Below are 27,662 nucleotides of genomic sequence, written 5' to 3'. Positions count from 1 at the left end.
CCAATACTGAGATTAATGATTATTTTCAAATGTACTTTCAAATTCTTAATCTTTGTTCATATCTATTTGACCTGGTTACTTTAATTCCTCTTGACTCAAAGTGTGTCTTGGGGGACTTCCCGAGTGGCGCAGTGGTTGAGAGTCCACCTGCCGACACAGGGGACACGGGTTCGTGCCCCGGTCTGGGAAGATCCCACATGCCGCGGAGCAGCTGGGCCCGTGAGCCATGGCCGCTGAGCCTGCGCATCCGGAGCCTGTGCTCCACGACGGGAGAGGCCACAACAGTGAGAGGCCCGCGTACCGCAAAAAAAAAAAAAAAAAAAAAAAAGTGTATCTTGGAGTCTCTTTTCAAATGTGTAAATTGCTCTTTGAAGTTTCTTTACTTGTGAGGATAGGGCCTCCCTCTCCTGGGGATCCCAAAACAGTTTCTGGAAGGAGACTCGCGTTTGTATGTGTGGGTGGGGTGGGGTGGGAATCCGGGGTTGTACTCACGAGAATCCATAAGATTGACGTGCTAGGAGCTGGAGTGTGACGGCATCCATTTCTGGCTGCTGTTTACTCCCTTTCACTTCTCCCTACAGTCATGAGCAGACAATCAAAATTTCTGATTCCATAGCCTTTTTTTTTTTTTTCTACAAGAGCAGAGATGACATTAAATATCTGAGACCTCCTAACAAGAAGAGACTTAGTATGGTAGTAGACGGATGTGTTCCAGGGCCTGGGAAGAGGAGGTGGGTCTGAAAGGAAAGGAGGGAAGAGCCTAGCTGGGGCTCTGGCTGAGAATGTACAGCAGTCGGTTTCTAGCAGGGAACCTGTCAGTTGCTTCCAGGTCCTGTCAGACTGGAATGTGAGAAGGGCCCAGGCTGCTCTGTAGACCTCAGCTGGATTCCCCCAGAGGGCAGAAGCCAGTGAGGCTCACACCTGGAAGAGCCAGTGAGGGCACAGGGCCTAACTCTGCCCTTTGGGTAGAGGACTGGGTAATGTGTTGGAGAGAACTGTGAAGAAGGGCCATCGTCTAGAACCCGCTTCCCATTAGGGCACATAGAGAAAATCATAGCCTGTGAATGCCGTGTGTAGGTAAAGTATGGGGCTGCCTGCAGCCAGGAGCAGCTGGCCACCTCATGCTGTGCCAGGCCCTGAGGGCAGGAGGATGGATCTCTGGGCACAGCTCTGGCCTATTCGTACGTCCCTGAGCTCCTGCCAGGAAGGAGATCCAGTGCTGGGACCACAGTGAGGCAGCAGACGGTCCCTGTTGGAGAATTCACAGCCTATTGGGTGCAGTTACGTCCACAGATAGTGCCCTGCATGTGTGAATTGCGGAAATGTTTTCCAAGAGTCATGAGAGCTATGGGAGTGGGGATGGGAGAGGAGGCGTTGGCCAGGGAAGCTCTCCTGGAGGAGGTGGCACTTTAGTTCAACTGTGCATGTTGAGAAGTGACTGAGGGAGGAATTGTGGAATCTGGGGCATGGGAAGTACCCTGTATGTCCAGGTGAAAGTTGGGCAGGGAATGGCCACATGGAGAGGAAGGAAGGGATTTGGAAGGTTGTCAGGAAGGAAGCAAGGGCTTAAAAGCCTGCTGACTTTGGACTGTGTTCAAAAGGCAATGGGAAGCCATGGAAGGCTTCAGAGCAGGACATGGCGGACTCAACCTTGGGCCCCACCCCTCTTATGCTTACCGTCCCACCTCGTATGCAGCTTGGCTTCTTGGGCAGCCTGTCCCCTCCTCGTGGTATGGACTCCTGCTCACCATGCCCTGGCTGCGCTGGGCCACCTCTGTGTGCCCTCTGCTAGGCTGCGTCTCCTCCACCAGGCTATCATCACCCTTCTCCCTGGCAAAAAGGAACTGCAGAAACAGAAGATATCATTCAGTAGACAAGAAAGGGTCCCTGAAATCTCTAAAAATTAGTAAGTGACCACAAATGGCTTCAATGTTGATCAAAAGTTGCCCAAAGTTGCATAATATTATCTTGGATAGGAACTGCTGGGAGGCAGAATTTGTTGCCACATAAGCAAGAAGTTCTAACGTGAATTACCTTCAGAAATAGTGAACTCCCCCCATTACTAGAGATATTCCATCAAGGACCAGCTGACTAGAGCAAGAAAGTTGTGGAGGGGGTGGGAAATGAGCAAGGCCCCGTCCAGGCCTGGGTGCCGTGTCCTTGAAGCAACACAAACTCCCAATGAAGAACACGGTTAAAAGGGACGGTACGGGCTTCCCCGGTGGCGCAGTGGTAGAGAGTCCGCCTGCCGATGCAGGGGGCACGGGTTCGTGCCCCGGTCCGGGAAGATCCCACACGCCACGGAGCGGCTGGGCCTGTGAGCCATGGCCGCTGAGCCCGCGCGTCCGGAGCCTGTGCTCCGCAACGGGAGAGGCCACAACGGTGAGAGGCCCGTGTACCAAAAAAAAAAAAAAAAAAAGGGACGGTACTCATTTTATTAAAACCACATCTGCAAGCAATTTGCTCTTATCAATAAGGAAATTTCTATAAATTCAAGTCTGAAAGAGAATAAGTGATCAGTACCGTTACAGACATGGACCCCAAGGAAGCTCAGTCCTGTGCTGAGTATTCACGGAGGCTCCTGCTACTGCCAGATGGCAGCTAGGAGTATCGGCTGTCTCAGCACCGTGTCAGGCACAACAGGAACTCCACTGCGGATGCAGATAGGTCCTGGCATGGTACAGTACTGTACAGTTTTTAAGGCAAGTTCATATCCTGTGGGCTCATCTGAGCCTCACAGCACTTGCAGGTGGGGTCATTAACCTCATTTTACAGATGATGCCCCAAAGAGTACAGTGACTAGCTTGAGGTCACAATTGATTGTGGACCAAAACTGCAGTTTTCATCCTTTATAGTCCAGCTCTGACTCTGCTACATGAATCCCAAACTCTCAAACCTCCCTCTGGGTGTAAGACCTCATCTCAGAGCCCATGGAAGGTAATCCAAAGGGAGACTTAAGTCCCACAGAGAAACCGAGCAAAAGCAAAGCATCACAGGCCTAATAAGAGAGGGGCCATCTCCAAAGAAGATATACAGATTGCCAACAAACACATGAAAGGATGCTCAACATCACTAATCATTAGAGAAATGCAAATCAAAACTACAATGAGATACCATCTCACACCTGTCAGAATGGCCCTCATCAAAAAATCTACAAACAATAAATGCTGGAGGAGGGTGTGGAGAAAAGGGAACACTCTTGCACTGTTGGTGGGAATGCAAATTGATACAGCCACTATGGAGAACAGTATGGAGGTTCCTTAAAAAACTAAAAATAGAATTACCATATGACCCAGCAATCCCATTAGTGGGCATATACACTGAGAAAACTATAACTCAAAAAGAGTCATGTACCAAAATGTTCATTGCAGCTCTATTTACAATAGCCAGGACATGGAAGCAACCTAAGTGTCCACCAACAGATGAATGGATAAAGAAGATGTGGCACATATATACAATGGAATATTACTCAGCCATAAAAAGAAATGAAATTGAGTTATTTGTAGTGAGGTGGATGAACCTAGAGTCTGTCATACAGAGTGAAGTAAGTCAGAAAGAGAAAAACAAATAGCGTATGCTAACACATATATATGGAATCTAAGGAAAAAAAAAAAGGTCATGAAGAACCTAGGGGTAAGACGGGAATAAAGACACAGACCTACTAGAGAATGGACTTGAGGATACGGGGAAGGGGAAGGGAAGTGACAAAGTGAGAGAGTGGCATGGACATATATACACTACCAAATGTAAAATAGATAGCTAGTGGGAAGCAGCCGCATAGCACAGGGAGATCAGCTCGGTGGTTTGTGACCACCTAGAGGGGTGGGATAGGAAGGGTGGGAGGGAGACGCAAGAGGGAGGAGACTGGGAATATATGTATATGTATAACTGATTCACTTTGTTATAAAGCAGAAACTAACACACCATTGTAAAGCAATTATACTCCAATAAAGATGTTAAAAAAGAAAAAAAAAGAAAAAAGAGGGGCCAGAGCGAGTAGGCACTGGCTAGAGACCGACTGCATTCACCTGAACATGGTGGATGAGTACAGACCCCAGTTCCACCATCAGCTGTGTGACCTTGGGCAAGTTACTCATTCTGTGTCTCAATTTTGCCATGTGTACAATTGGGATAACTTTCTACCTCCTAGGGGTGATGTAAGGATCAAATGAGTTAATAGCTGTAAAAAATTAGAACAGTGCCTGACAAAATAGCAAGTACTTTTACTTGGACCCTGCGGCCGTGGGTCTGGGAATAAATATTGGTTTGCAGGGATGAACAGAGATATGGGGTCAAGTGCATGCATCTTCCTCTGTCAGGAATGCCCTCTGCCTGTCGGAATTCTGCTCTGGGCCATCCCCAGTAGAATTAATTTCCCTCTTCTCAGCATTCCTGGAGCATAGTGCTGAAGACATCTATCCAAGCTAGAGTTTTAAATGATTTGGTTAGGACTAAAGCCACTTTTGAGGTTCCTTCTGCCTTGTATTCTACTTACATTACATTGCCCCATATGAAAGTACCGTTTTTAGGTTAAAAAAAAACTATTGGAAATTGCCAGTTTTATATGGTTCAAACCAATTAACGCACTGAGTCTGTTTAAACCCTGAGGGAGATTGCTTTGCGTTTTCCTCACCCTACCACTGCCCTCCTGCCAAGCACCTAAGAAGATACTTTTACATAGTACCACTTCAAAACCATATAAGGAATTTGACCGACAGGATGCTGAACCTTCAGAACTGAGGTACAGACCCTGGAAAGAGGCCTTTCCCTTCCTACTAGAGGGGATGATCTCCCTGGGAAGCCCTGCTGATTTGGCCTTCTCTATTTCCATCATTACCTTCTGGAAAGCAGGGGCTCTCTGGGTTTCCTTGGCAACATTTTGGATCTGAGGAGCATAGGGATGCCTGAGCTGCCCAAACCCCACTCATAGTTAGTTCCTCTCCTTTTGATTCCAAGACGGTTGGGAAAACTGCCTGTGGTTGCTTAGCAACAGTCACCTGCTGATTTCTTCCCAACATTCCCTAAGAAATGAATAAGCAGTAAAATCTTCCAGGTTGAAAGCTGGGCCTGAAGGGCTGGGCCAGGGGGCAAGTGAGAGACATGCCTGAGGGCTGGGAGGTGGCCGAGCCCTTAATCACCATGGGTGACTTTAGGCAACTTTCTTTCAGGACCTTATTCTCCCCAAATGTACAGTGGGGTCAGGCTGAGTGATCTGTGAGACCCTCCCAGCTCAGCTGTTCTGATTCAATAGCAGCCAGCTAGTGGTCATTCACTCGCTGCCTTGGAGAGAAGGGACTTTCTGAACTTTTCAGGGTGGGTAAGGTGTAGGACATGGCTGCCCTTAGGAATCTTCCAATCTAATTGGAAAGACAGGTCCCAGACTGTGGATCTGATACAGAGAGATTCTTGTAGCTTGGGGAGACTTCCTGGGGGCAGTTAAGCCTGGGGAAAACAGACAGGCAAAAAGAAGGGGCTTTCCTGTATAAATGTGTTTATATGGGAAATGGCAAGGGCAAGGGTATAGAGGTGGAACTATGCGACACACAGTTCTGATTGGACAGTCTCTGAAAAGAGCAGTAGGAGCTAGATGAGGATGTGTAGTTTGGGGCAGACTAGAAAAGCCTTGACTGCTAAGGTAAAGTGCTCCCCTCCCCCCCCCCATAGTCTCCTTGGGAACCTTCTGATAGTTCTAAGAGGTTAAGTGGTTTCACGCAGATCACTCTAGCTGTAGGGTGGAGGATGAGCATGGGAAAGGGTTCAGGCCAGGTGTTAAGAAGCTCTTGCAGCTGCTCTTAAGGAAGTGACATGGACAAGCTGAAGGAGAGTGGAGAGGAGGAAGCAGATCCAAGGGACATTAAGGGACAGAAGAGTCTTAGCGACTCTTATTCACATATTTACTGTGCGCCTACTGTGTGCCAGGCGGTTCTGAGTGCTGTACGAGGGAGAATGTTCTGAGGCTGAGGATCATGTATTCTGACATGGTGAGGATGCTTAGGGCTCACCCATGGGTGTGTCCTTTCAGGAACCTGGACTAAAAGCAGTGTAGAAGAAGGGCCCTGGTGGCGGTGGGGAATTCGGATGAGAGAGCAGCAGCAGAGGACCTGTGTTTAGGGCCCTAAACGCTAGTTTGAAAGTAGCGTACCTAGGAGAGGAACTGTTCAAAGCACAGGGCATGACCGGTAGGGGAGAGGATGGGAATGCTTACAGAGGCGGCAGTAGACCAGCCATGTCTGGATCGGATGAGACCAGAGCCGCGGAGAGCCTAGGGCGGCCACTCAGGTGTCGGCCCCTAGGGCAGTCGGGAGATGCTGATGGCCCCTTCCCAGAGCCGCAGGGCCGGGTAGAGCAGCTCCTGGAAGGCGGCACGGAAGGTGTGCAGGTGGGTCATGCCGTCACGTCGTAAAAGGTGAAGACGACGACCTCGTAGTCCAGGAAGACGCCGAGCCGGTCGGGGTCGTCGCGGCGCCGCAGACGGCTGCGCTGGCCGTCGTGGAAGGCCCAGTACTCGAGGTCATATAGTTCGAGGCACCAGGACTGGCGGTTGCAGCCCAAGCGGGCTGCGGCAGAGGCGCCGCAGGGAGCCGTAGGCCGCGCCCACCCACCAGCCGACGCCCGCCTCCAGCACGTCCACTTCCCAGTAGTGGCGGCCGGCGTCGAAGCAGTCGCGGCCCAGCACCTGCCACAGCGCGTCGAAACGCAGCGCAGGATTGAGCCCCAGGTTGCCGTGGTGGCCACAACGCATCTTCAAGCAGTCTGCCGAGAGACGCACGCGCGAGTGCAGCGTGTCTGCCTCCAGCGTGAGCGTACGCGCGTCTGCGGAGGGCGGGGACACCGGGCCAGGCCCGATGGGCGGGGCCAGTGCCCCTGCCCCGCCCCCTGGAAACCGACCCTGCTGGTACCCGTTGTCCCGCAAGTGTTCAGGGTAGAATACAGGGAAACACGGAAATCACGAGTGGGGCGGTGGCTGGGGAGCACGGGCAGGAGAAAACATTTTAGTGCACACCCGTTGTACGGCTTGAATTTTGTACCATGGAATTTGTTGCCAATTTCTAAAAAGTTAATAAAAAAATAATCCTATCGGGGCTTCCCTGGTGGCGCAGTGGTTGAGAGTCTGCCTGCCAATGCAGGGGACACGGGTTCGAGCCCTAGTCTGGGAAGATCCCACATGCCGCGGAGCAGCTAGGCCCGTGAGCCACAACTACTGAGCCTGTGCGTCTGGAGCCTGTGCTCCGCAACAAGAGAGGCCGCGATAGTGAGAGGCCCGCGCACCGCAGTGAAGAGGGGCCCCTGCTCGCTGCAACTAGAGAAAGCCCTTGCACAGAAACAAAGACCCAACACCATCAAAAATAAAAAAATAAATAAATTTAAATTATATAAAAATAAAAAAATAATAATCCTATCACTGTTAACACTTGGGTGTACATGCTTCCAATTTTTTCTTTACTTGCCCCTTTATAGTTTTTTTCTTAACGTTGGTGTCATACTATACAGGCTCTTGGGTAATCTGCTTTTGAAATTTATTGAAGTATTTATGAACATTTTACCACATCAATTTCATCTGTGGATTCAACAAACCTCTGATCAAATTTTGATGGGCTGTTGGATCTGTGCATGCAGAATCCATGGATACAGGGAGCTGAGTGTATTTGCACATAATTGTTAAGAGATTAATGTCCAGAGTATATAAGGAACTGGTACCACTCAGTATCAAAAAAAACAAAAACAAAAAAAAGAATAACCCAACTAAAAAATGAGCAAAGGGGCTTCCCTGGTGGCGCAGTGGTTGAGAGTCTGCCTGCCGATGCAGGGGACACGGGTTCGTGCCCCGGTCCAGGAAGATCTCACATGCCGCGGAGCGGCTAGGCGCGTGAGCCATGGCCGAGGAGCCTGTGCTCCGCAACGGGAGAGGCCACAACAGTGAGAGGCCCGTGTACCGCAAAAAAAAAAAAAAAAAAAAAAGCATTTTAATGGCAACCTTAAGATTTTGATGTATAGATGAATTATAATTTAACATATTCCCTCCCCCCGCCTTAAAAAATACGCTTTTTAAAAAGGTTTTGAAAATACTAATATGAATACATCTTTATGTATCTGATTAGTTATTTAGAATATATTCCTAGAAGAAGAAGAATTGCTCGGTCGACGGGGATGATTGTGATTTTAAGGCCTTTGGTAAATATTGCCAAACTGTCCTCCAGAAGGGTGGTGGTGATTTAAACTCCCAATAACAGTTCTTGCTGCATTATACACCTCTGTAGACATGAAGTTAGAGAAAAGTCTAGATCTTAGGGCATGTGGATGTTTAGCTTTAGTAGATACTGCTGGATAGTTTTCTCGGTAATATTTTGGAGTTTTCTGTAGAGAGGTTTTGTATGTCTTTTGTTAGATTTATTCCTAGCTTTTTAAAAGTGTTACTGAAAATAATGTTTTTAAAATTTCATTTTCTAATTGTTTATTGCCAATACATAGAAATACAATTGATTTTTGTATGCTGACATTACATCCAGCAGCTGTTCTAAATTCATTTGGTAACTAATTTATTTATAGATTATTTTAGATTTTCTGTAAATAATAATGTCACCTTTGAATAATGATCTTTTTTTCCCTTTTCCCATCCTTATACGTTACTTTTTTTTTTTTTTGGCCTCAAGACACTCTCTAGGACATCTAGAACAATGTTGCATAGAAGTGTTTATACTGGGCATCCTTTTCTCCCACTCCTGGGTAAATACCCAACAGAAGTGCATACATAGGTGCATCAAAAGACATGCACAGGGATATTCAAAGCAACATTATTCACTATAGGCAAAAGCTAAACAATCCAAAATGTCCATCAATATATTAAGTGTGCTACATTCATACAATGGAATACTACACCACAGTGAAAATCAACAAACTACTGCTACACATAATCATACGGGTAAATCTCACAAATGTCATGTTGTTCTGTCGAAGCAAGACGCAAAAGAGTAGTCTGAGTGATCTCATTATATAAAGGTCAAAGACAGGCAAAAGTAATCTTTACTGTGAGAAGTCAGGAGAGTAGTTACCCTTCGGGATAGTGAACTGGCATGAGGAAGGATTCTGGGGAGCTAGAAGTTTCCATTTCATGGTCTGAAGGAAGTTACTGAATGTGTTCACTTTTAAAAAATCATTGAGCTACAGCCCTTTGACTTGTGCACTTTATGTATTTTATATTTGTTAAAGTTTAGTTTAAAAAAATGCATGCCTAGTAATTCCATTTTGAGAAATTACTCCTAAAAAAATACAAAAATGAGCTAAGGTGTATTCAGTCACTAATTAATTCAACAAAGAGGTACAAGAATGGATGTTTACTGCAGCACTGTTTATAGAAATGAAAATGTAAAGCAGCCTAAATGTCCAATAGTATGATATGAGATTGATTTAAACATGGCATATTCAATGGAATACCATGTATCCTTTAAAAATAACTATAATATCTGTGTTTATTAAAATAGAAAATTGTTCCATCTATACTATTAAATTTATTTATATATTTATTTATTTATTTTGCGGTACGCGGGCCTCTCACTGCTGTGGCCTCTCCTGTTGCGGAGCACAGGCTCTGGACACACAGGCTCAGCGGCCACGGCTCACGGGCCCAGCCGCTCCACGGCATGTGGGATCCTCCCGGACCGGGGCACGAACCCGTGTCCCCTGCATCGGCAGGCGGACTCTCAACCACTGCGCCACCAGGGAAGCCCTAAATTTTTAAAATTACAAAAGAAGGCAATTCCCTGGTGGTCCAGTGGTTAGGACTCCGTACTTCCACTGCTGGGGCCCAGAGTTCGACCCCTGATTGGGGAATTAAGATCCTGCAAGCCTCGTGGTGGAGCCACAAATAAATAAATAAATAACATTACAAAAGAATATCTATAATATCCCATTTTTAAAAATCTGTAGACATATATATTTTTAAAATGTCTGAAAGAATATATGACAAACATTAACATCATTTAACTCCGGGGCAGCCAATTGTTTTCTTTTAGTATATGTAATTTCGAATTCTCTACAAGAAGCACACATTACCTGTATAATTTTTTAAGGGAACAAAGATGTTCATAATATATCAGTAGATGAAAACACAGATTACAAAACAGGATGTAGAGTATGACACCATGTTTGTACAAAATATATATATTAAATATTTATCACAGTATGTATATAGATAAGCCAAAGAAAGTGAAAAGGGCAAATAATAGTAGTTATCTACTACTACGTGTCTGCTTGGGTATGTGAGCAGAAACATTTCCGAAGCTCTTCAGTGATTTATGAGTGATTTTCTTTTAAAAAACTTTTCTTTGTTTTCTAATTTTTCTACAGTGAACGTGTATTATTTCTGTGGTTTTTAAAAAACTGATAATAAGGGTTAAGAAAACTGAAGTTGGGTTTCTTAGGGAAAAAGGGGGGCCTCTACTTCAGTGACCCTCCCTCCCACCAGTACACCCCACGCCCTCTTCACCCTCTCCCCGCTCCTGGGGTCTTACATTTTAAGAAGAGTGATCGCTCTGGTGAGGGGCTTGTTTTCAGCAGGGAACCCGGCTGGGCGCCGGAGGAGCCCGAGAGCTGGCAGTTCACGTCTGTAATGAATTGTGAGAAATGAGTGCCTGGTGTTCATGCAAGCAGCACAAATTACAAAACATACTAAAAATATTACAGAACTGGGGATTCGCATAATCTCTCCCCAAGAATTGCATGCAAATTTAAGTAGGAAATGCAAATTCACAGTAACAAGAAAACTTCAGGACAAGGCTCAGATCTATACAGAAACGCACTTTCCAGGATCCGAAGCAAACTGAGCAATGACAGGCCAGTGTGAGTGAGGCCTGGACATGGGGAGGAGACAGCAGGCTCCAGGACCATCCTGAGAGTCAACCATGTATTCAGCAGTCAAGGAAGGGGGCAATTTCATGGCAGACATGCAAATTCTAGGATAAAGATCGAAAACAAGAAATCAAAGCTGAACCCTTAGGAAGGTCGCGTTCCGGTCTCATCCAGGTAAGAGGGAGTTCAGGGGAAACCCAAGTCATGGTCCCTGTCTCCAACAGCTCAGTCAGGTAAATGAGGTGAGAAATGGGCTTGCTCGAGCCATACCGCTCAAGGCAGAGAGTGCTCTAGATCGAAGAGGAGACGTGAAAGGGCTCCAGGGCCTGGAGGGGTCAGTGAAGGCTTCATGGAGGAGGAAGCACCTCAGCTGGCCCTTAAAGGATGGGGAAGATTTGGACACCCAGAAAAAGGATGGGAGCCTTTCCCCAGGATACAGCAGGAGCAAAGATATTAAGGACAGGTGCTAGGAGCGTCGTGTAAAAACTGAGGAGCCATGGAAGGTGTTTGAAGGAGCGTAGATATGAGCAGAAGAATCTCCAGAGCTCTCTCTGGTGGGGAGTGGATGGGGCAGGGTGAGTGTGGAGGCAGAGGCCCTGTTGGTAGGCTCAGGCCTGACCTGGGGCAGCAGGGATGGAAAAGGGGCTGGGTTCAGGATATACTGCAGTGGTACAAGTACCAAGGCTTAACTCTAATGGGAGTGGAGAATGAAGAGTAGATTGGAGTCAAGAAGCAGAGGATTGGGGGTTGAGGCATGGAAGATGCCGGATTCCATTTCAGCCTTTTGAGCCTGCAATGCCTGTTGGACTCACAGGTAGGGAGGTGAGGCGGGACACTGGAAGGGCAGTGGTGCTGCAAGACCCCCATCTCCCTGTGGCCTTCCTGGGAGTCAGTACCTCTCAGTATTACCTGTGATAGTAAGAATGATGGCCTTATTTGGTGGTGGATGAGGGGTGATGGCCTGAGAGGAAGCAGACTCCAGGGGATCAGAAAACAAACCTTGGGACCAGAGTCTGTTTGAATTCTGCCTCTACCCCTACCAGCTGTGTGACCTAGGGCAAGTCAGTTAACCTCTCTGACCCTCAGCTTCCTCATCCGTAAAATGGGGGATAATGAAGATGTCTACCACACAGTGTAATGCTGATTGTTGCATTTTTTAGCAAAATCAACACAGAACACATGAAGCAAATAACCATTAGTAATCTTGACATCAACATGAGCTTCAATCATGGTCTGCCATTTTTTGACCATGGAGCACATTTTGTCATGGATAAGATCCATGCCACGAAAGTTAGGCAGTTCTTGCCCTGAACATCTTCAAGAATTAGCTTTAATTCTCTAAATGCAGCTTCATCATTCTGCAGGTCAGCAAGGCTCACTTCCAAAAGTTAACCCTTGAGACCATCAAAAGCAATTTTGGTTCCTAGAGTTCTCATGACTAGGGTTTTTCCAATATTTCTTATATGGAACGTAGTTGGTGCTTTCACATCGTACCAACCTTCCTTAGAAAACAGATCAACCATTTTCTTCTTGGCTCCCTTTTAACTGCCTTTCGTCAGGCATTTGCTCTTGCAAACCACCATGGTGCTGCTCAGAGAGCCAAAAGGGCCATTCTCTTCAAGTCTAAATGCTCTTTTCCATCTCAGAATATGACAACTTCCTTCTAGTTGTTCCAGTAAAAATTTGTGGAGTCTCCTTGGTATCTCTTTCTCTCTTCTTCCCTTCCTGCGCCCACATCTACTCCTGTTGACTCCCCCCACCTGCCCTTTGCTGTTCCTTCAACATGCCAAACTTACTCTTCCCTTGTGTCTCGGGACCTTTGCACTTGCTTTTCCCTCTGCCTAGAAGACATTTCCCCCAGATATATCATCAGCAGCAACGATAACAGCTAACACTCACATGGTGCTTATTATGCCTGAGCGCCATTCTGAGCGCTTTACATGTAAGAACTAATTTAATCCTTACAACAACTCTATGAGACAGGAATATATTATCATCTCCATTTTATGGATATGGAAACAGAGGCATAGAAAAGTTAGGTGCCCTGCTCAAGATGGCAGGGTTAGGAAGTGGTGGGCCTGGGATAGGAACCCGGGCAGTCTGGCTCCAGAGTCCATGCATGTGACCACAATGATCTCCAGCCCATCCTTCAGGTCAGCTCACACATCCCCTTCTCAAAGAGGCCTTTCCCACTTCCCATAGAAAATAGCTCTTCCTCCTGGTCACCCTCCATTCTCCTTACTCAGCTTTATTATTTTTTTTCAAAGCACTTCTTTTTTTAAAAAAAATAAATAAATAAATTTATTTATTTGGCTGCGTTGGGTCTTCGTTGCTGCATGCGGGCTTTTCTCTAGTTGCGGCGAGTGTCGTTGCGGTGCACGGGTATCTCAGTGCGGTGGCTTCTCTTGTTGTGGAGCACGGGCTGTAGGCACGCGGGCTTCAGTAGTTATGGTTCGCGGGCTCTTGAGCGCAGGCTCAGTAGTTGTGGCGCATGGGCTTAGTTGCTCCACGGCATGTGGGATCTTCCCGGACCAGGGCTCAAACCCTTGTCCCCTGCATTGGCAGGCGGATTCTTAACCACTGTGCCACGAGGGAAGTCCCCCAAAGCACTTCTTATCGCTGACATATATTCATTTGTTGTCCATCTTCAAAAGACTGAGCACCACAAAGGCAGGAGCTTTGTTTTGTACCCCACTGTGCCCAGCACATAACAGGGGCTCAGTAAATGGTCTGAATGAATCCTAACAGCAGAGATGAATAAATGGATATTTCTGAGCACCTGCTTTGTGTCAGGCCCTGCAGTGACCTCAGAGCTGGACCCAAAGTGGTTCTTGCCTTCCAGGCATTTAAGAGAGGAAGGGAGGGGTCCATGTAATCAGCTGACAAACACCCCCAGGCAGAAGATGGAGCAGGCCCAGGGCAGAGGGGGGAGACGGCCGGGAGAGCGAGCGAGCCCAGGGTTTCTTGGAAAGGCTTCCCAGGTGAGCATAGCTGTGGGTCCTGACCAGGCAGAGGAAGAGGAGGGGGAGTTGGCCCTTCCAGCTGGGAGCCCAGCGCAGGCAAAGCTGAGGTGTGGCAGAACCTCGGGAGCAACTGAGGGGCAGGAGCAGAGTAGGGCAGCTGCGAGAAGCAGGACCTGGTCTCCGAATGGGTAGGAGGTGAGGTTGGAAGGGAGGGTTGGGCCCAGGCCCAGGAGACCTTGACCACCCAGCCTAGGGCCTCTGTGCAGGAGACACATGATTTAGGTGGCGATCTTCACAGTTGTCTCTAATCACAGGGCTCAGGGGAGTAAAGGACCCAAGTTTGGTCACACGGTGACTTACTCGCCTTAAGGCGGACGTCCAGTGGCGTCTGCAGCGGACTCTGCGTGGCTTCCACAAGGCCCTTAAAGAAGCTCTTGACGGGCTCAAAGGAGTGGGGCACGGGGTGGCATGACTCCCCCAGGCTCATCTGCTGCTGCATCTGCTGCTCAGCGGCCGTGTACGCGCGAGGGCACGTGGGGCTCTGGGTGGCTTGGAGCCGCGTCCCAGCCTCCACCACTGTGCCCAGGAACAAACCCAGCCAGCAAGCACTGGCCCCACCTGGCCGTGGCACCTGCTGCCACCCCAGGCCCTGCCCCTGGGAGCAGAGCCCCGAGGACCACAGCTTTGGCAGTCCCCCCCCCCCCCCGCCTCGAGGAAGAAGGCAAGCTGACTGCCCCTGCCCTGAAGTTGCTCACCACCTCGAAAGGGACCCCGAAGCTTTACAGACACTGTGACAGAGGTCGGCCTGAGGTACAGGGGATGAAAAGAGCGAGGGGCCAGTTTTCCTGGGGAAGGCGCTCCTGGGGCATGTCCAAACGGGGGAACAGGAAACCATATCCCAAAGGGGAAGCCAAAGACTCTGGAAGCTCAGCTGGAATGCTGACCAAGGGGGTGTGCCCACCACAGTGGGGGCCTGTCCTGTTTTCTGCCTGGACAGCACCTTTTAAATACCCTTCCTGTGTTAAGTGTGGCTTTGCTAAGTACAAGCAAGAAAACTGTCCCAGCCCCCAGTGTAGGCATGTGACGAGGAGTCTCCACTCCAAGACTTGGATGTGGAAGTGAGGGTGGGCTGGTGACAGTGGCGTGTAGCTGTCAGGGACAGCAGTGGTGGAGGTTGCAGGGGATGTGCTCTGGGTCAGGGGTGTGAGCTGTGACATCTGCCCAGCGGAGGAGGGTGGGTCTACACTGCAGCAAGTCTGTGCCATGGCCCTGACTTCACTCCTGCGGCCTGGTCTTCATCACGACTTTCTGGCCTTCCTGGAGATCAGATGTGCTGCCTAATACTCTTTCATAAACTCCTTTCTTGCTTAAAACAGTTACAGTGGATTCTCTTGTTTGCACCTAAGATCCCTGTCTGCACTTTCTGGAGGGTTGTCCTGGGCAGGGATTTAGAAGACAACAGATTTCCTTAGGAGAGCAGGCCCTGGCTGGTGGGCGGTGCTGCCCAAGATGGGAGGGGCGGGTGGATGCCTCAGGAGGGAGGGAAGGTGGCCCAGCGCTTGGCAGGAAGGATGCTGGGCCTTGGAAGGGCTGAGGGACGGTCTCCAAGCCCTGTCTACCTAGGAAGCTGCAGGTCTAGAGCCCATCCTCATTTGGGTGGGAAGAAGGTAATTTGTGGAGAAAGAGGGCTAAGGTCACACTCAGAGGGCTGGCCAGGGAGTCAGATCATTAGCAGGGAGGGCAGGGAGCGGCTCCGGGGTGGCCCAGAGGGCAGATGGGTGGGGTGGGACTGGGGAAGGGGATGAGGAACAAATGCAACCACCTGGTAACCCCAAACTCCAGCATCTAGCACAGGGCCTGACACATAGGAGGTTCTCGATAAATGTTCACAATGCAATAAATGAATGAATGAAACTGAGCACATCTACTTCTTGCCTTTGCAGACTCAGGGAACAGCCACATAACCACCCATCTCTCAAGCCAGAAACCAGCTGTCATCTTGGATTCCCCCAGTCACCAATCCTGTCACATCTATCAAACTCACCTGCTTCTCCCCATCCCCACTGACCCTTCACTGGTCCAGCCCACCATCATCTCTCTCCTGGATACTGTGGTCTCCTCCCAACTTTCCTTCCAGGCTCCATTCCTGCCTGTCCAGTCCATCTTCCAGCCTGTCACTAAAGTGACCTTTCTAAAGCATTAATCTGACCATGTCATTCCTCGCTGCAAAACACTCCCCTGGCCCCGGTTCTCTTTACAGGACAAAGTCTAAACTTCATAACCAGGCATATAAGACCCTTCATCAAGTAACCCTGGCATCCCTACATCTCCCAACATGCCCCCCTCCCTTGTACCCTTGCCCCACCTCCAGTCAGGCTGAACCCTGGCAGTTCTCCAGCCTGCCAAGCTCTCACACGCACATACTTCCTTTCTGCCTGGGATGTCCTCTCTGCTTTTTTCCTCTGTATATACCCAGTGAGCTCCTCCTTATTCTCCCATACCAGCTCCACTGTCACTTCCTCCTGGAAGCCTTCCCTGATTCCCCATACAGAGTTGGACTTCTCTTGGACACACTTTTGCTAGCTCACTTAGCTGTGCTGTGTTGTGAGTAACTTTCTGAGCATGTCTCCCCACCCATGAGCTTCTAATGTGAAGCAGGGGCCTGTTGCAATCAGGTTGCTCAGTGAATATTTGATGAAAATATGAGTGAACAAATGGAAGGAACGATGAATGATGAAAATCAGTAGCTTGGGCACCAGAGAATTAAAAAAAAAAAAGAGAGAGAGAGATGAGAAAGCCCTGAAACTGTATCTATGATGGAAGAATAGCATTCTTCTCCATGGAAGCCTCCCTTTGAATCAGATATTCCTAAAATGTACCATTATTTTAAAAGAAAAAAAACGTGCCCCTCTGTGCATCTTGCCTCTCTTAAAGTACAACGTCTAAAGTGCCTAGGAGAGCACCTCACCCAGAATATTTTGTTAGGGTTTTTTTGTTGTAGTTGTTATTTAACAATGAGACACAGGCTGAATTGACCAAGGCCACATAAAGGCACAGGAGGGGAAATAGCCTCCAGGGACTGGCTTGACTAGTCTTGTACTGACTTATTTATTTGTCTGTCTTATTTTGCAGCCAGAGCCCAGGCTAATCTGTGGTTCAACTCAGTGCCATCTTTACTTAGTTGTACCTTGCTTCATCCCACAAACCTTTAAAGCATCTTACAAAAGTTATCTAATGCTGCAAGATTTTCCTTTACAGTGAGAAAAATGAAGCCAAGAGAAAACCAGGATAAGACTGGAAGCTGGAAGCCAGAGTGAGATGAGGCATAAACTGTATGCCACAAAGTCTCATCCCAGCTATTTGAAACATATTTGGCTCTGAGCTTCCCAGAAGCTATGGCAAAGAAAGAAAGAGGAAGAGTTAGATGAGTAGAAAAGCAATCCAAGTGCACAGGTGACTGCACAGGAGTACTGACACAAGAGAGGAGTTTCTCCCATGGTTCCCTGAAGACGGGAACATGACCCTCAACAACATGCTTTCACTAACTGTAGTAGTGAATATTATAGGGGCTAGTTTTTAGATTCTCCTTCAGGATAATAGCCTTCAACAGAGCCCACTGGCCAAGGAGTCCCGTCCTTCTCTCCCCTTTGAGCAAACTGTGACTCCACTCTTGAAGTCTGCTTAGTAGCTTTTGCAAAGGTGCCTGCCTTTCCAGGAGTGATGTTTCCATTAAGACTGTACCGTCAGAGGACTGGGCAGTGATGCCTTGTGGCTTTAGAGTCAGACAGACCTGATCCCAGATCTGCCACCTACCAGCTGTATAACCTTGGATGAGTCCCTTCATCTCCTTGAGGCTCCATTTCTCATTAGTAAAATGGGGTGAGAATATCCAATTTGCAGAGTTCTAGTAAATATTAGAGCTAAGATACCTGCGGTGCTTGGAACACAGAGGCCCTCAAAAATGGTGGCTGTTCATGTCATTTAATTAGTCCAAGATGTATATTATCTTCCTAACAATGTAATCAGTCTACCTGCTGACAAGGCAGTTCTCTGTGTATTTACTCAGTGTGTGAATACTGTGTTCAGTGCCACATTAACCAAGATGAAATGTGGCGGCTGGTGGCCACTCTGAGGGCAGAAACCCAGCATTACCTGCAGCAGCTGTACAGGACTGGGTTCCCGGCTGGTATTCCAGACCCTGTTGGAGAGATTGTTCATGACATCGATTTGCTCCCCACAAGACTCGATTTGCTCCCTGTACGCCTGCAGGGCAAGCTGCGTGTTTTTCTCAATGAATTTCTTGGTCAGAGTTTCCTCTTCATCAAGTAGTAATCCGAGTTCAGTAAATTTCCTTGTCAGCCAGGTTTTACTTGACTCTGCATGAGCCTAAAGAAAACCCCGAACAGTACAAAACCAGATGCAGATGATATGATTGCCAACCAGGAAATCCAAAAGCATCAACACGAAAAAAATTATTATAACTTCTAAAAAGTGAGTTCAGCACTTATAAAAAGCTTTCCTAAGTACCAGCTATAACCAATTGGAAAATGAATGGAGAAATAAAGATCATTCTTAAAACAGTAGGAAAAAATAGCAAAATATTTAAAACTAGACCTAACAAAAACTGTAAGGGCCTAGATAAAGAAAAGCATAAAATTGTACTGAAAGACATAAAATAATCTGAATGCATGGAAGAAAAACCATACCCCTGGCTAGGAAGATTGAATACTATAAAGATGCCATTTGTCTCCAAATTAGTCTATAAATTGGATGTAATCCCAATCAAAGTCTTAACATACAGATTAACCAAATGTTAAATTACCATGGGGGAGAATAAGCACAGGAAAAGCCAAAAATTTCTTTTAAAGGATCAGTGAAGGGGAATTCCCTGGCGGTCCAGTGGTTAGGACGCCAGGCTTTCACTGCTGAGGGCACTGGTTCAATTCCTGGTCGGAGAACTAAGATCCTGCAAGCTGTGTGGCATGGCCGAAAAAAAAAAATCAGTGAAGGATGAGCTGCCTTATTAGATATCAAAACAAACTGTAAAGGTACAGGGTTTAAAACTATGTGGCTTAGGCATAGACAAAAAGATCAAGAGCAAAGAATAGCTTAGAAAAGTATGTATATACATATATATAATTAATATAATTATATATATAATTCAACAAATGGTATTGGTACAGCATGCAATTAATCATGTATTTAAAAAAAAACTAAGTTAGATTCTTATCTTATTCTGTATACAAAAACAAATTCAGACAGAACCCCACCTATGAAGTACTCTTGTGAAAAATGTGAATCTGAATCTGATTAAGCCTCTAGATCTAACTTAAAGATACAATTTAGAAGACACATAGAGGACAGAGGAGCATGTTAACCATCAACTTAAAAAATACATCAACCAATAGCATTTTGAAAACTTTCACTCCTAATTCAAATAAACAAATAAAATGTGACACTTATAAGACAATTGGGAATGTGACTACTGGTTGGATATTTGATAATATTAAGGAACCATTGTTAATTTTCATAGGTGTGATGATGATACCATGGTTATATATTTTTAAAAATGAGTACTTATCTTATAGAGGTAATATGCTCAGAGTTTTACAGATGAAATTGAATGTCTGCGATTTGCTTCAAAACACGTATGTATGCTTGAGGTTTTCCACGATAAAAGCTAAACAAACAAACAATTGTAAATAGATCAAAGCACTATACATTAAAAGAATAATAAACCTACTAGAATAAAATACAAAACCATTTTATTTTTAAAAACTTGAGAAGGGAAGACCTCTGTAAGAGGAACCCAAAACTCAGATAGCAAAACGGGAGTCATGACAGGTTGGACTACATAAAAAAAGAAACTCTTCCCAAGAGGTAAGGCACTGTAAACAAAGCCACATGACAAGTAACAAACTACACAGGCTTACTATCCATAACATATAGTGAAAAAAGAAATCATTCAATTTAAAAATGGACCAGAGATATACAAATGCCAAGAGACATATGAACAGGTGTCTCTGCGTCCCAAACAATCAAGGAAGTGAGCAGCATAATCAGAAAAAAAAAAAAAAAAAAAAAATATATATATATATATATAGGCCATCAGACTGGAAGAATGCTAACTGATGGATAATACCAAGAGTCCATAAGGGTGTGTGGAATAGGCACTTACATACACTGCAGGTGGTAGTGTCCATCAGTATTGCATTTTTAGAGGGTGATATGATAATATCAAAATTTTAAACGCTTAAATCCTTTGATGCAGCAGCTCCTCTTGCAGGAATTGATCCTAGAAAATGTTTTCACATGTGCACAAAGATTGGTGTACCAAGAAGCTCACTATAGTATTGTTGGAGATAGAGAAAAGTTGGACAAAATTTTCAACATGGGAAGTATATATGTATGTTCATTGTACAAATTATGCTGCATTCATACAATGAAATAATAATATTCAGTGATTAAAACGAATGCAGTGTTCTGACACATGCTATAATACGGATGAACCTTGAAGACATGATGCTAAATTAAATAAGCCAGACAGAGAAGGACAAATATTGTATGATTCCACTTATATGAAATATCTAGAGTAGGCAAATTCATAGAGACAGGAAGTAGATTAGAGGTTACCAGGAGCTGGTGGGAGGGGAATGGGAAGTAATTGCTTAATGATTACAGAGTTTATATTTAGGGTAATGAAAAACTTTTGGAAAGAGTGCTGATGATTGTACAACACTGTGAACATAATTAATGCCACTGAATTATATGCTTAAAAATGGTTAAAATGGTAACTTTTATGTTACGTGTATTTTGCCACACACACCCACACACACACACACACACACACAAAGAATGCAGTGGACCTATATGTCCTGTCGTGGAAAGCTCTTCAAGACACCGTGTGAAAAAGGGCAAGTTGCAGAATAATATATATAGGATGATCCCATTTATGTAAAAGATAACAAAATTAAAAGTGTACATGTATATACGCATCTGCATGTTTGCAAGTGCATTTAAAATGTCTGGGGACTTCCCTGGTGGCGCAGTGGATAAGAATCCGCCTCTCAGTTCAGGGGACATGGGTTCGAGCCCTGGTCCGGGAAGATCCCACATGCCGCGGAGCAACTAAGCCCATGTGCCACAACTACTGAGCCTGCACTCTAGAGCCCATGAGTCACAACTACTGAAGCCCACGCGCCTAGAGCCCGTGCTCCGCAACAAGAGAAGCCACCGCAATGAGAAGCCCGCGCACCGCAACGAAGAGCAGCCCCTGCTCACCGCAACTAGAGAAAGCCTGCACGGAGCAAGAAGACCCAACGCAGCCAAAATAAATAAATTAATCAAAAATTAAAAAAAATAAAATGTCTGTTAGTTTGGTCATGTTTGGGAAGAGGTGTGGGATTGGGGAGATGGTCAAGAGGGACTCTCACTCTGTACTTTCCATAGCTGTACACTGTATTCTAATAAACTATTTAAATTTTAAAAACTGAGATGTGTTCATGTATTACCAGTACAATTAAAATATAAAATCATAACAACAAAAAAATCAGGCCAGCTTCTTTCCTCAGCCCAAATGTCTGTACAGCCCACACAGCAGAAAGATCCTTGGTACCCAGGCAGGCATGGGGGTGGGCAGGCTCCCCTGTGTGCCATGTTCTCTCCTTAGAGGGGCAGGAATGTGTGGTTTGGCAGGATCTACGGGATGGGCTCCCAAAGTCTGTGTTTCCCATGCAATGTTCTAGGCAGTGGTGAGGCTCTGAGTTTAGAGCCTCATATTGACTAAATTGGCTTTGAGCTAGCTTGGGAATTAGTCCACACTTACAACATGGTTTCTATGAGTCAGTGAACCTGGACAGAAATATATCTTTGTTGAATGACTAAACGAAGGAAAGAAAATGTGTTCTAAACGCTTGATATATCCACACATTTTGGAGGCAACATATGCACACGGAGGACCTTTCTACAGAAACTGAGAGCAAATATCTTCTCCCAACCAACTGGGCTCCAAGCAGTTTCTACAGATCCACTTTTTAAAGAAGAATATACAAAATAAGCTTAATGACACTACACTTTGTTATGAATCTCAGCGTAGAAAACTTAAGTATAGGCAAGATGAGGCTGATTATGCAATATGGTAAAAAAAAAAAGACTGAGAGAGAGAGTTCTGGAAATGAAACAAGGAAGTACACTGGGCCACATTGGTTCAAAATGAGCTAATATATATCTATATATATATCATGTATTTATATACTCTTCTGTTGTTGTTCACAAAAGTAACAAAAGCTCACTGTGGAAAATTTGGAAGATTTGAAAGAAAACTATAACTACTCTGCTGTATATTGTCAACTCATCCCAGTTTGAGTAAAAAGTTAGGGCAGCAGGCAAGTGTTGATTTTCCCTACACCTGGCATGTATGAGCGCTGAAAAGCCATGATGGGGAAGCAAACAGCCTATTAACAAGGATGTCAGAGAAAAATCATTTAATGGGTATTGGCTGGGGATTCATGACCAAGTCCTTCTTGATTGCTCTCTGGAAAGGCGTGGATGGGTAGGCCTGGTTGTTGGCTTCTGAACAGTAGACGTTGGTCAATTATGAACTTTACTGGTTTTAATTTGTTTACCAAGCTGTTTTATGGATTAATTTTCAGGCAAATGGCCTTTTCCCTAGTACTGCCTCTGAGTAAGCAAGGACGGAGAGGCATGGTTGCCCCAGACCTCTGTGCCACAACTACGCCTGCCACAGTTCAGCGGAACGCACCAGACTCCCTACAAACGTCTGTGCCTATTGAGCCGGGCGACTCACTTCTAGGAACGTGTCCCAAAGAAAATAAATCAAGGTGCCAAATATCACTGCAGCGTTGTTTTACTTGAGTGAAAGCCTGGATGTGATCTAAATGTTCAACATTAGGAAAACGGCTTCATGAATCATGGTCGATCCCTATAATGGAATATACAGCCTCTAATACTGACACTGACAAAGAACTTTTAATGACACAGGGAAGGGTTAGGGTCTTAAACGAACAACCACAAAACCCCCCATATGTAAGATGACATATAGTTTTGGTCAAAAAGGGAGAAGGAGCTGACATGGAAATCCCCCTTCCTACTTCAAACGCACGGAAATGCTGATAAGATGAGTAAATTTTAAAATTACGCGATCAAGCTGAAAAAAAACCCCACAAGACCCCCAAAACCAACCCACAATCAAACAAACAACAACAACAAAAGGGAAATCCTCAGTGCCAAAAACAAAGAGGGAACTTGGCGTCAGAACCATGGGCAGGAGCTGAGTGAGGGACCCCGGTGGGGTGGGGGTGGAGGGGTGTATGAGAGCCACACCATGCTGGGGCCGGGTCATCTAGGAGGGCGCCCTGGGCACCTGGCGTCCTGGGAGCGGGAAGGGGGCCACGTGACCCGCATCAAACCAGATTCACAGAGAGCCGCTCCATCCATGAACTAGGCACCAGTAAAAGCCCACCCACGGGCCTGGGGGAAGGGCAAGGAATCTTGTCATCCATCCAGGGTCATGCACTACTTTTGCAACTTCCTATAAATCTGTAATTACTTCAAAATAAAGTTTAAAAGTTGGGGAAAAGCTTCAAAAAAGAAAACCATTCCTTAGTTGAAGCTGAAACCTGCCCCCTTAGACTTTCCACACGGATCCTAACTCTTTCCTCGGGGACCCCCAAACCATATCTGCTTAGAGATTTACAGACAGTGAGACTGTGCCCTGACTCTGTTCTTCTGGCTGAACAGCCCAAAGCACCTCTGCCATCCCTTCAGGTGTGCCAGCTTTCAGTTCCCAAATCCTTTTGAGCTGATGTAGTTGCCTATACCCAGAGTCTTGCTCTTGAAGACATGACATGATTAATAATTAACCCAGGGCCACAGATGTAAACCACAACTGTCCCCAGTAAACTGGGGCATGCCGTCGCCTGAAAGATAATGGATGTTGGGCAAACAGGGGGCCAACTCTGTGGCCTGGTCTGGGTGCCAGCTACTCCTGCGGTCGTCAGAGCCAATCTCCCTGCCTGACTTGGGGTGGTCAGTCTGAGGTTCACAGGGCCCTCAGTGAGACAGACCCTGGGAGGGCAACCCACTCCAGCCCTCACTTTGAGGCGGTGGCAGCTGAGGGTGAGAAGGGAAGGGATTGGCCAAGTTCACCTAAAACGCTCCTTTAAGAGCAACACCATTCTCACAGTCAAAACAGCAGCTGGGATAATGTCAGCCCCAACTTCCCACTTAAAACCCACAAAAGAATCCACTTAAATAAACAGTGTTATACAAGGAGAAGCCTGAAGAAAGTACATACTTATGGAATACATTTATACCTATTTACTTTTTTTCAACAGTGAAACCTAAAGAGCGATTTGTGTGTTCCTTACCTTGTGTTCTGCTTTGCTTAAGGCAGTCTGGGGTGCTGGGTTTGGAGGACTAGTCTGTCCAAGAGAATGGCTTTGGCCATGGCGGGAGGAAAGGCCGTTCCTGCAATTTGTCAGGCATTATGGGACAAGGCTAGGGCTCTGGGCAGAGGCAGATTCACCACAAAGCTAATGAAACAGGAGCCCCAGGTCCCTCCCTGGCATGGCCCCTTCATGATCTTGCAACTAATTTTGTGTTCTTTTTCTCCAAAAGGGCCCCCTAAATTACAGAAGCCCCAGGTCTCACCAAACCTGACCTGCCCCTTTGAGGCTGTTTGTCATTGTCCCTTGGCTCCATATTGGGGAGAACTGTGTGTCCAAGGGCAAAGGTGGACATCTCATCTGGAATAAGGAAGAATCCCCCACTTGCCTTGAGCTTCTCAGCAGCATCTTGTCTGGGTTATGTTGCCAACTTGCTGCTGCTTCTTGGTTGTCAAATTCTTTAAACATTCTTGGGTGAGTTTCTGTATGTGAAAGTATTAGGAGAGAAGTCTTAATGTTGTCACTTTTGAGATAACAAGTCACCCCAGGGGTCATGTCCTCTCACTCCTGTATTTTTTTTCAGCTGAGCTGAGACTCAAAAGGTGAGCTGACTTGCCCAAAGTCATGAGGCAAGTTGGAAGATGAGCTGGAAGTAGGGCCACTCTGATCCTCAGAGGCCCACATGAGGTATTCTCCAAACCTCGAGGTGCCCCCTTTTTTTCTAGGACAGTCCTGCTTGTGACCTGCTTTTCCAGGCCCTCAAATAGGACTTTAGGGAAGCAGCTTGGGGTCAGGGGAAGAGCCTTCACTTCTAGAGTGAATTCTGAGTACCTATAATGTGCTGGCGCCTGTTCTCGGAGCTGCTCTCATGGAACTTGCATCCAGGATTGGTCTGTGGTCCTCTGGCCTTGTCTGGAGTTCAGAGGACCTGCATGGGTAAGAGGTCCCCTCTCCCACCTAAGATGGCTCCCTTCCTTATCTCTGCTTTTCACAACTGCCACTTCTCCAAAGGCCTTACCTCCATCTTCTTATGGCTCATCTCCTTCTTATGGCTCACCATACACTCAGCTGCTGGACCAACTGGGAGCTTCCTGAGGGCAGGTCTGCTCCATTCTTGGTTCCTGATCCCCCATAGGGACCAGGGGGTAACCCAGAAGTGTTTGCTGAATTGAACAGAATTACCAGGGGCTGCCAAATTCAAGTGGAGAGCTGGAGCAAGTTATGAGCCTAAGCCCCAGACTCAGATGGGACCTCCTAGGTCTGAGTCCCAGCTCTCCTTCCACATGACCTGGGCAAGTGATCTCACCTTTCTGAACCTCGGTTTCCTCAGCTACAAAAAAAGGGGACACCCCTACAGAGTTGCTGGAAAGAATAAGAAGTACACAGAGTGCTTGGTATAGTGCTTGGCACACAGTAAGTGCTCAATAGACATAGCTTGTATTGTTATTTTAATATCCAACAAGCATTTGCTATGGTGTGCAGGTTTATTCTTAGCTGGGGGTCTGGGAGTGAGTGGTGGGGCTGGGAACACAATAGAAACCCAAGTATAAGCCATAGCCTCAACTTCCAGGAGCACATTCATACCCCACTGTGATTTCTAAGCCTTCAAGTCCAGCTCCTGGCTATCAGCCAAGGATAACCTAGCTTCCTGGTGCTTGAAACCTCCAGTCACAGGGTGCTTCTCCCGTCTAGTACCTGGTGAAACCCCACTTATTCTTCACGGCCAGTTCCCATGGCTCCTCCTCCAGGAAGTCTTGCTGGGCTTCCTGTCCCTAGTTCACATTGTCCTCTCTTTGGCTCCCACTGACCACTGCCTCAGACTCCCCAATTACAATACTTATCATACTGTGTTGTCACTGTTTGTTCTTCCCCCACTAGCCAAGGAACTCCTCCAGGTCAGGGAAGAATTGGTCTATTCCCTGACTCATGGCACCAGGTATGAGTTGAATGGATGTCTAATGAATGAATGAATGGGCAGATGGATGATGCATGAACAGACAGGTGAGTGGGTGGGTGTGTGGATGCAAAAGGGGTAGGTGGGTGGACCTGCCTATTAGAAGCTGTATCTCTGAAAGCAGCCTTGTTAACTCTGAAAAGAGCATTTTGAGGAACTAAATTATTATTATAACCATTTTATAGATAAGAAGAAGATCTTGGAGGCAGAGGCAAGCCTTGAATCCTGGACTCTACCTGCTAGATTGGCCCCCACGTGGCCCGTTCTCACAGTGGAGCTCCAAGGTTGTCACCATGATGGTGTTAAGTCATGCTGTGCAGGGAATAGGTCATTGTGGGGCTGGAGTAACCACAGACGACTTCTTGAAGGTGAAGTGGTAGAATCAACATCTGTCTGTGACAGGAGGGCCTGCCTAGCCCAGAGAGGTTGGAGGGGTCTGACTAGAGTCACTGGACAAGTTGGCCACAAGGTTGGAACAAGAGTCCAGAGCCCCCTTCCACTATTAAGAATAAGCATGGGTGAGAGCTCCAAGGTGAGAATGGGCCCGTGGGAGGCAGTCCTGGGTTCAAGGCCCGCCTCGGCCTCCAGAACCCTCCTCTTCTTGGCCACGAACCGTCTGGCCTAGCTCTCACCAGGCTGTTATGAGGGTTGTCCGCTCCCAGGGCGATCAGGCGGTCCTCAGCCCCTCTCTGAATTCCAGGAGGGAAAACCAGAGGAGGTGTTTGTGTGGCTTTCCGGAAACACAGATGTTTTCGAAGCGGGAGGGGTTTTTTCATCTTTGTTAAAAGGCAGAATTTCTCCCGGCCCAAAGGCAGTGTGGTGGACCCGCCTTGGTGGGTGAGGTCCGGGATATCCGGTGCCGGCCGGGGCGCCCAAGTTCTCACTCCCAAACCCACCTCTTCTTATGCTTAAATGATGGCCTTGCCTTTCCTTGGGCTTGTTTCTTTTTCTGAACAACAGGTCGGCCTCCTAGATGCTCTCTGGGCCGCCTTGGGGGTCCTGGTCCCAACCGGGAACTGTCAGTGGAACCCAGTACGCCCCTCCCCGCCCGCTGCTCCCGGGCTCACGCCCCCGCGTCCCCACCTGCACGCGCACCGCCTCCTCCAGCGCCAGACCAACCGGGTGGCCGCGGTGCGAGCCCAGCACCAGGCAAAGCGCGCACACGCAGCGGCGGCAGCGGCGACAGAAGAGCTCAGCCACGCGGTCGCCGTGCTCCGGGCAGCGCCAGCCGCGCGCGTCTTCGGGCTCCGCTGGGCCCAGCCCCCCAGGAGTCTCACTTTGGCGCCGCCGCGCCCGCCATTCACCCGCAAGTTTTGCGACCGCCGCGCAGAGAGGGGCCGGCGGGGAAATAGAAACCTGCGCGGTGGGGCGGGGCGCTCCGGGCCGTCCCACTTCCGGCAGGGAAAGACAGATATATGGCAGGGCGCCGCCGGCAGGCCAGGGCACAGCCGCAGCATCATCACCCTGCGGACAGCACGGTGCTCTCCCGCCCAT

The 27,662-nt window shown here is 47.2% G+C and overlaps 1 protein-coding gene and 1 pseudogene across 1 annotated transcript; both read right to left on the bottom strand.

Moving 5' to 3' along the window:
- Positions 1-324: 324 nt before the first annotated feature.
- TRIM14 (tripartite motif containing 14) lies at positions 325-27,662 on the bottom strand. Its single transcript, XM_067745470.1, is given in 11 exon segments — positions 325-575; positions 1,678-1,844; positions 6,206-6,393; positions 6,396-6,574; positions 6,576-6,813; positions 10,509-10,601; positions 14,169-14,349; positions 17,961-18,194; positions 24,603-24,627; positions 24,629-24,696; positions 27,252-27,662. Coding segments are annotated over 9 exon segments (1,533 nt in total). The 3' UTR covers positions 325-575; positions 1,678-1,844; positions 6,206-6,289.
- Positions 11,734-12,428, bottom strand: LOC137227013 (small ribosomal subunit protein eS1-like; annotated as a pseudogene).

This window comes from Pseudorca crassidens, chromosome 7 (genome assembly GCF_039906515.1).
Source record: "Pseudorca crassidens isolate mPseCra1 chromosome 7, mPseCra1.hap1, whole genome shotgun sequence".
Taxonomy (NCBI): Eukaryota; Metazoa; Chordata; class Mammalia; order Artiodactyla; family Delphinidae; genus Pseudorca; species Pseudorca crassidens.
The sequence above is the reverse complement of the archived record's forward strand: the minus strand, read 5'-3'. Positions and strand labels throughout refer to the sequence as shown.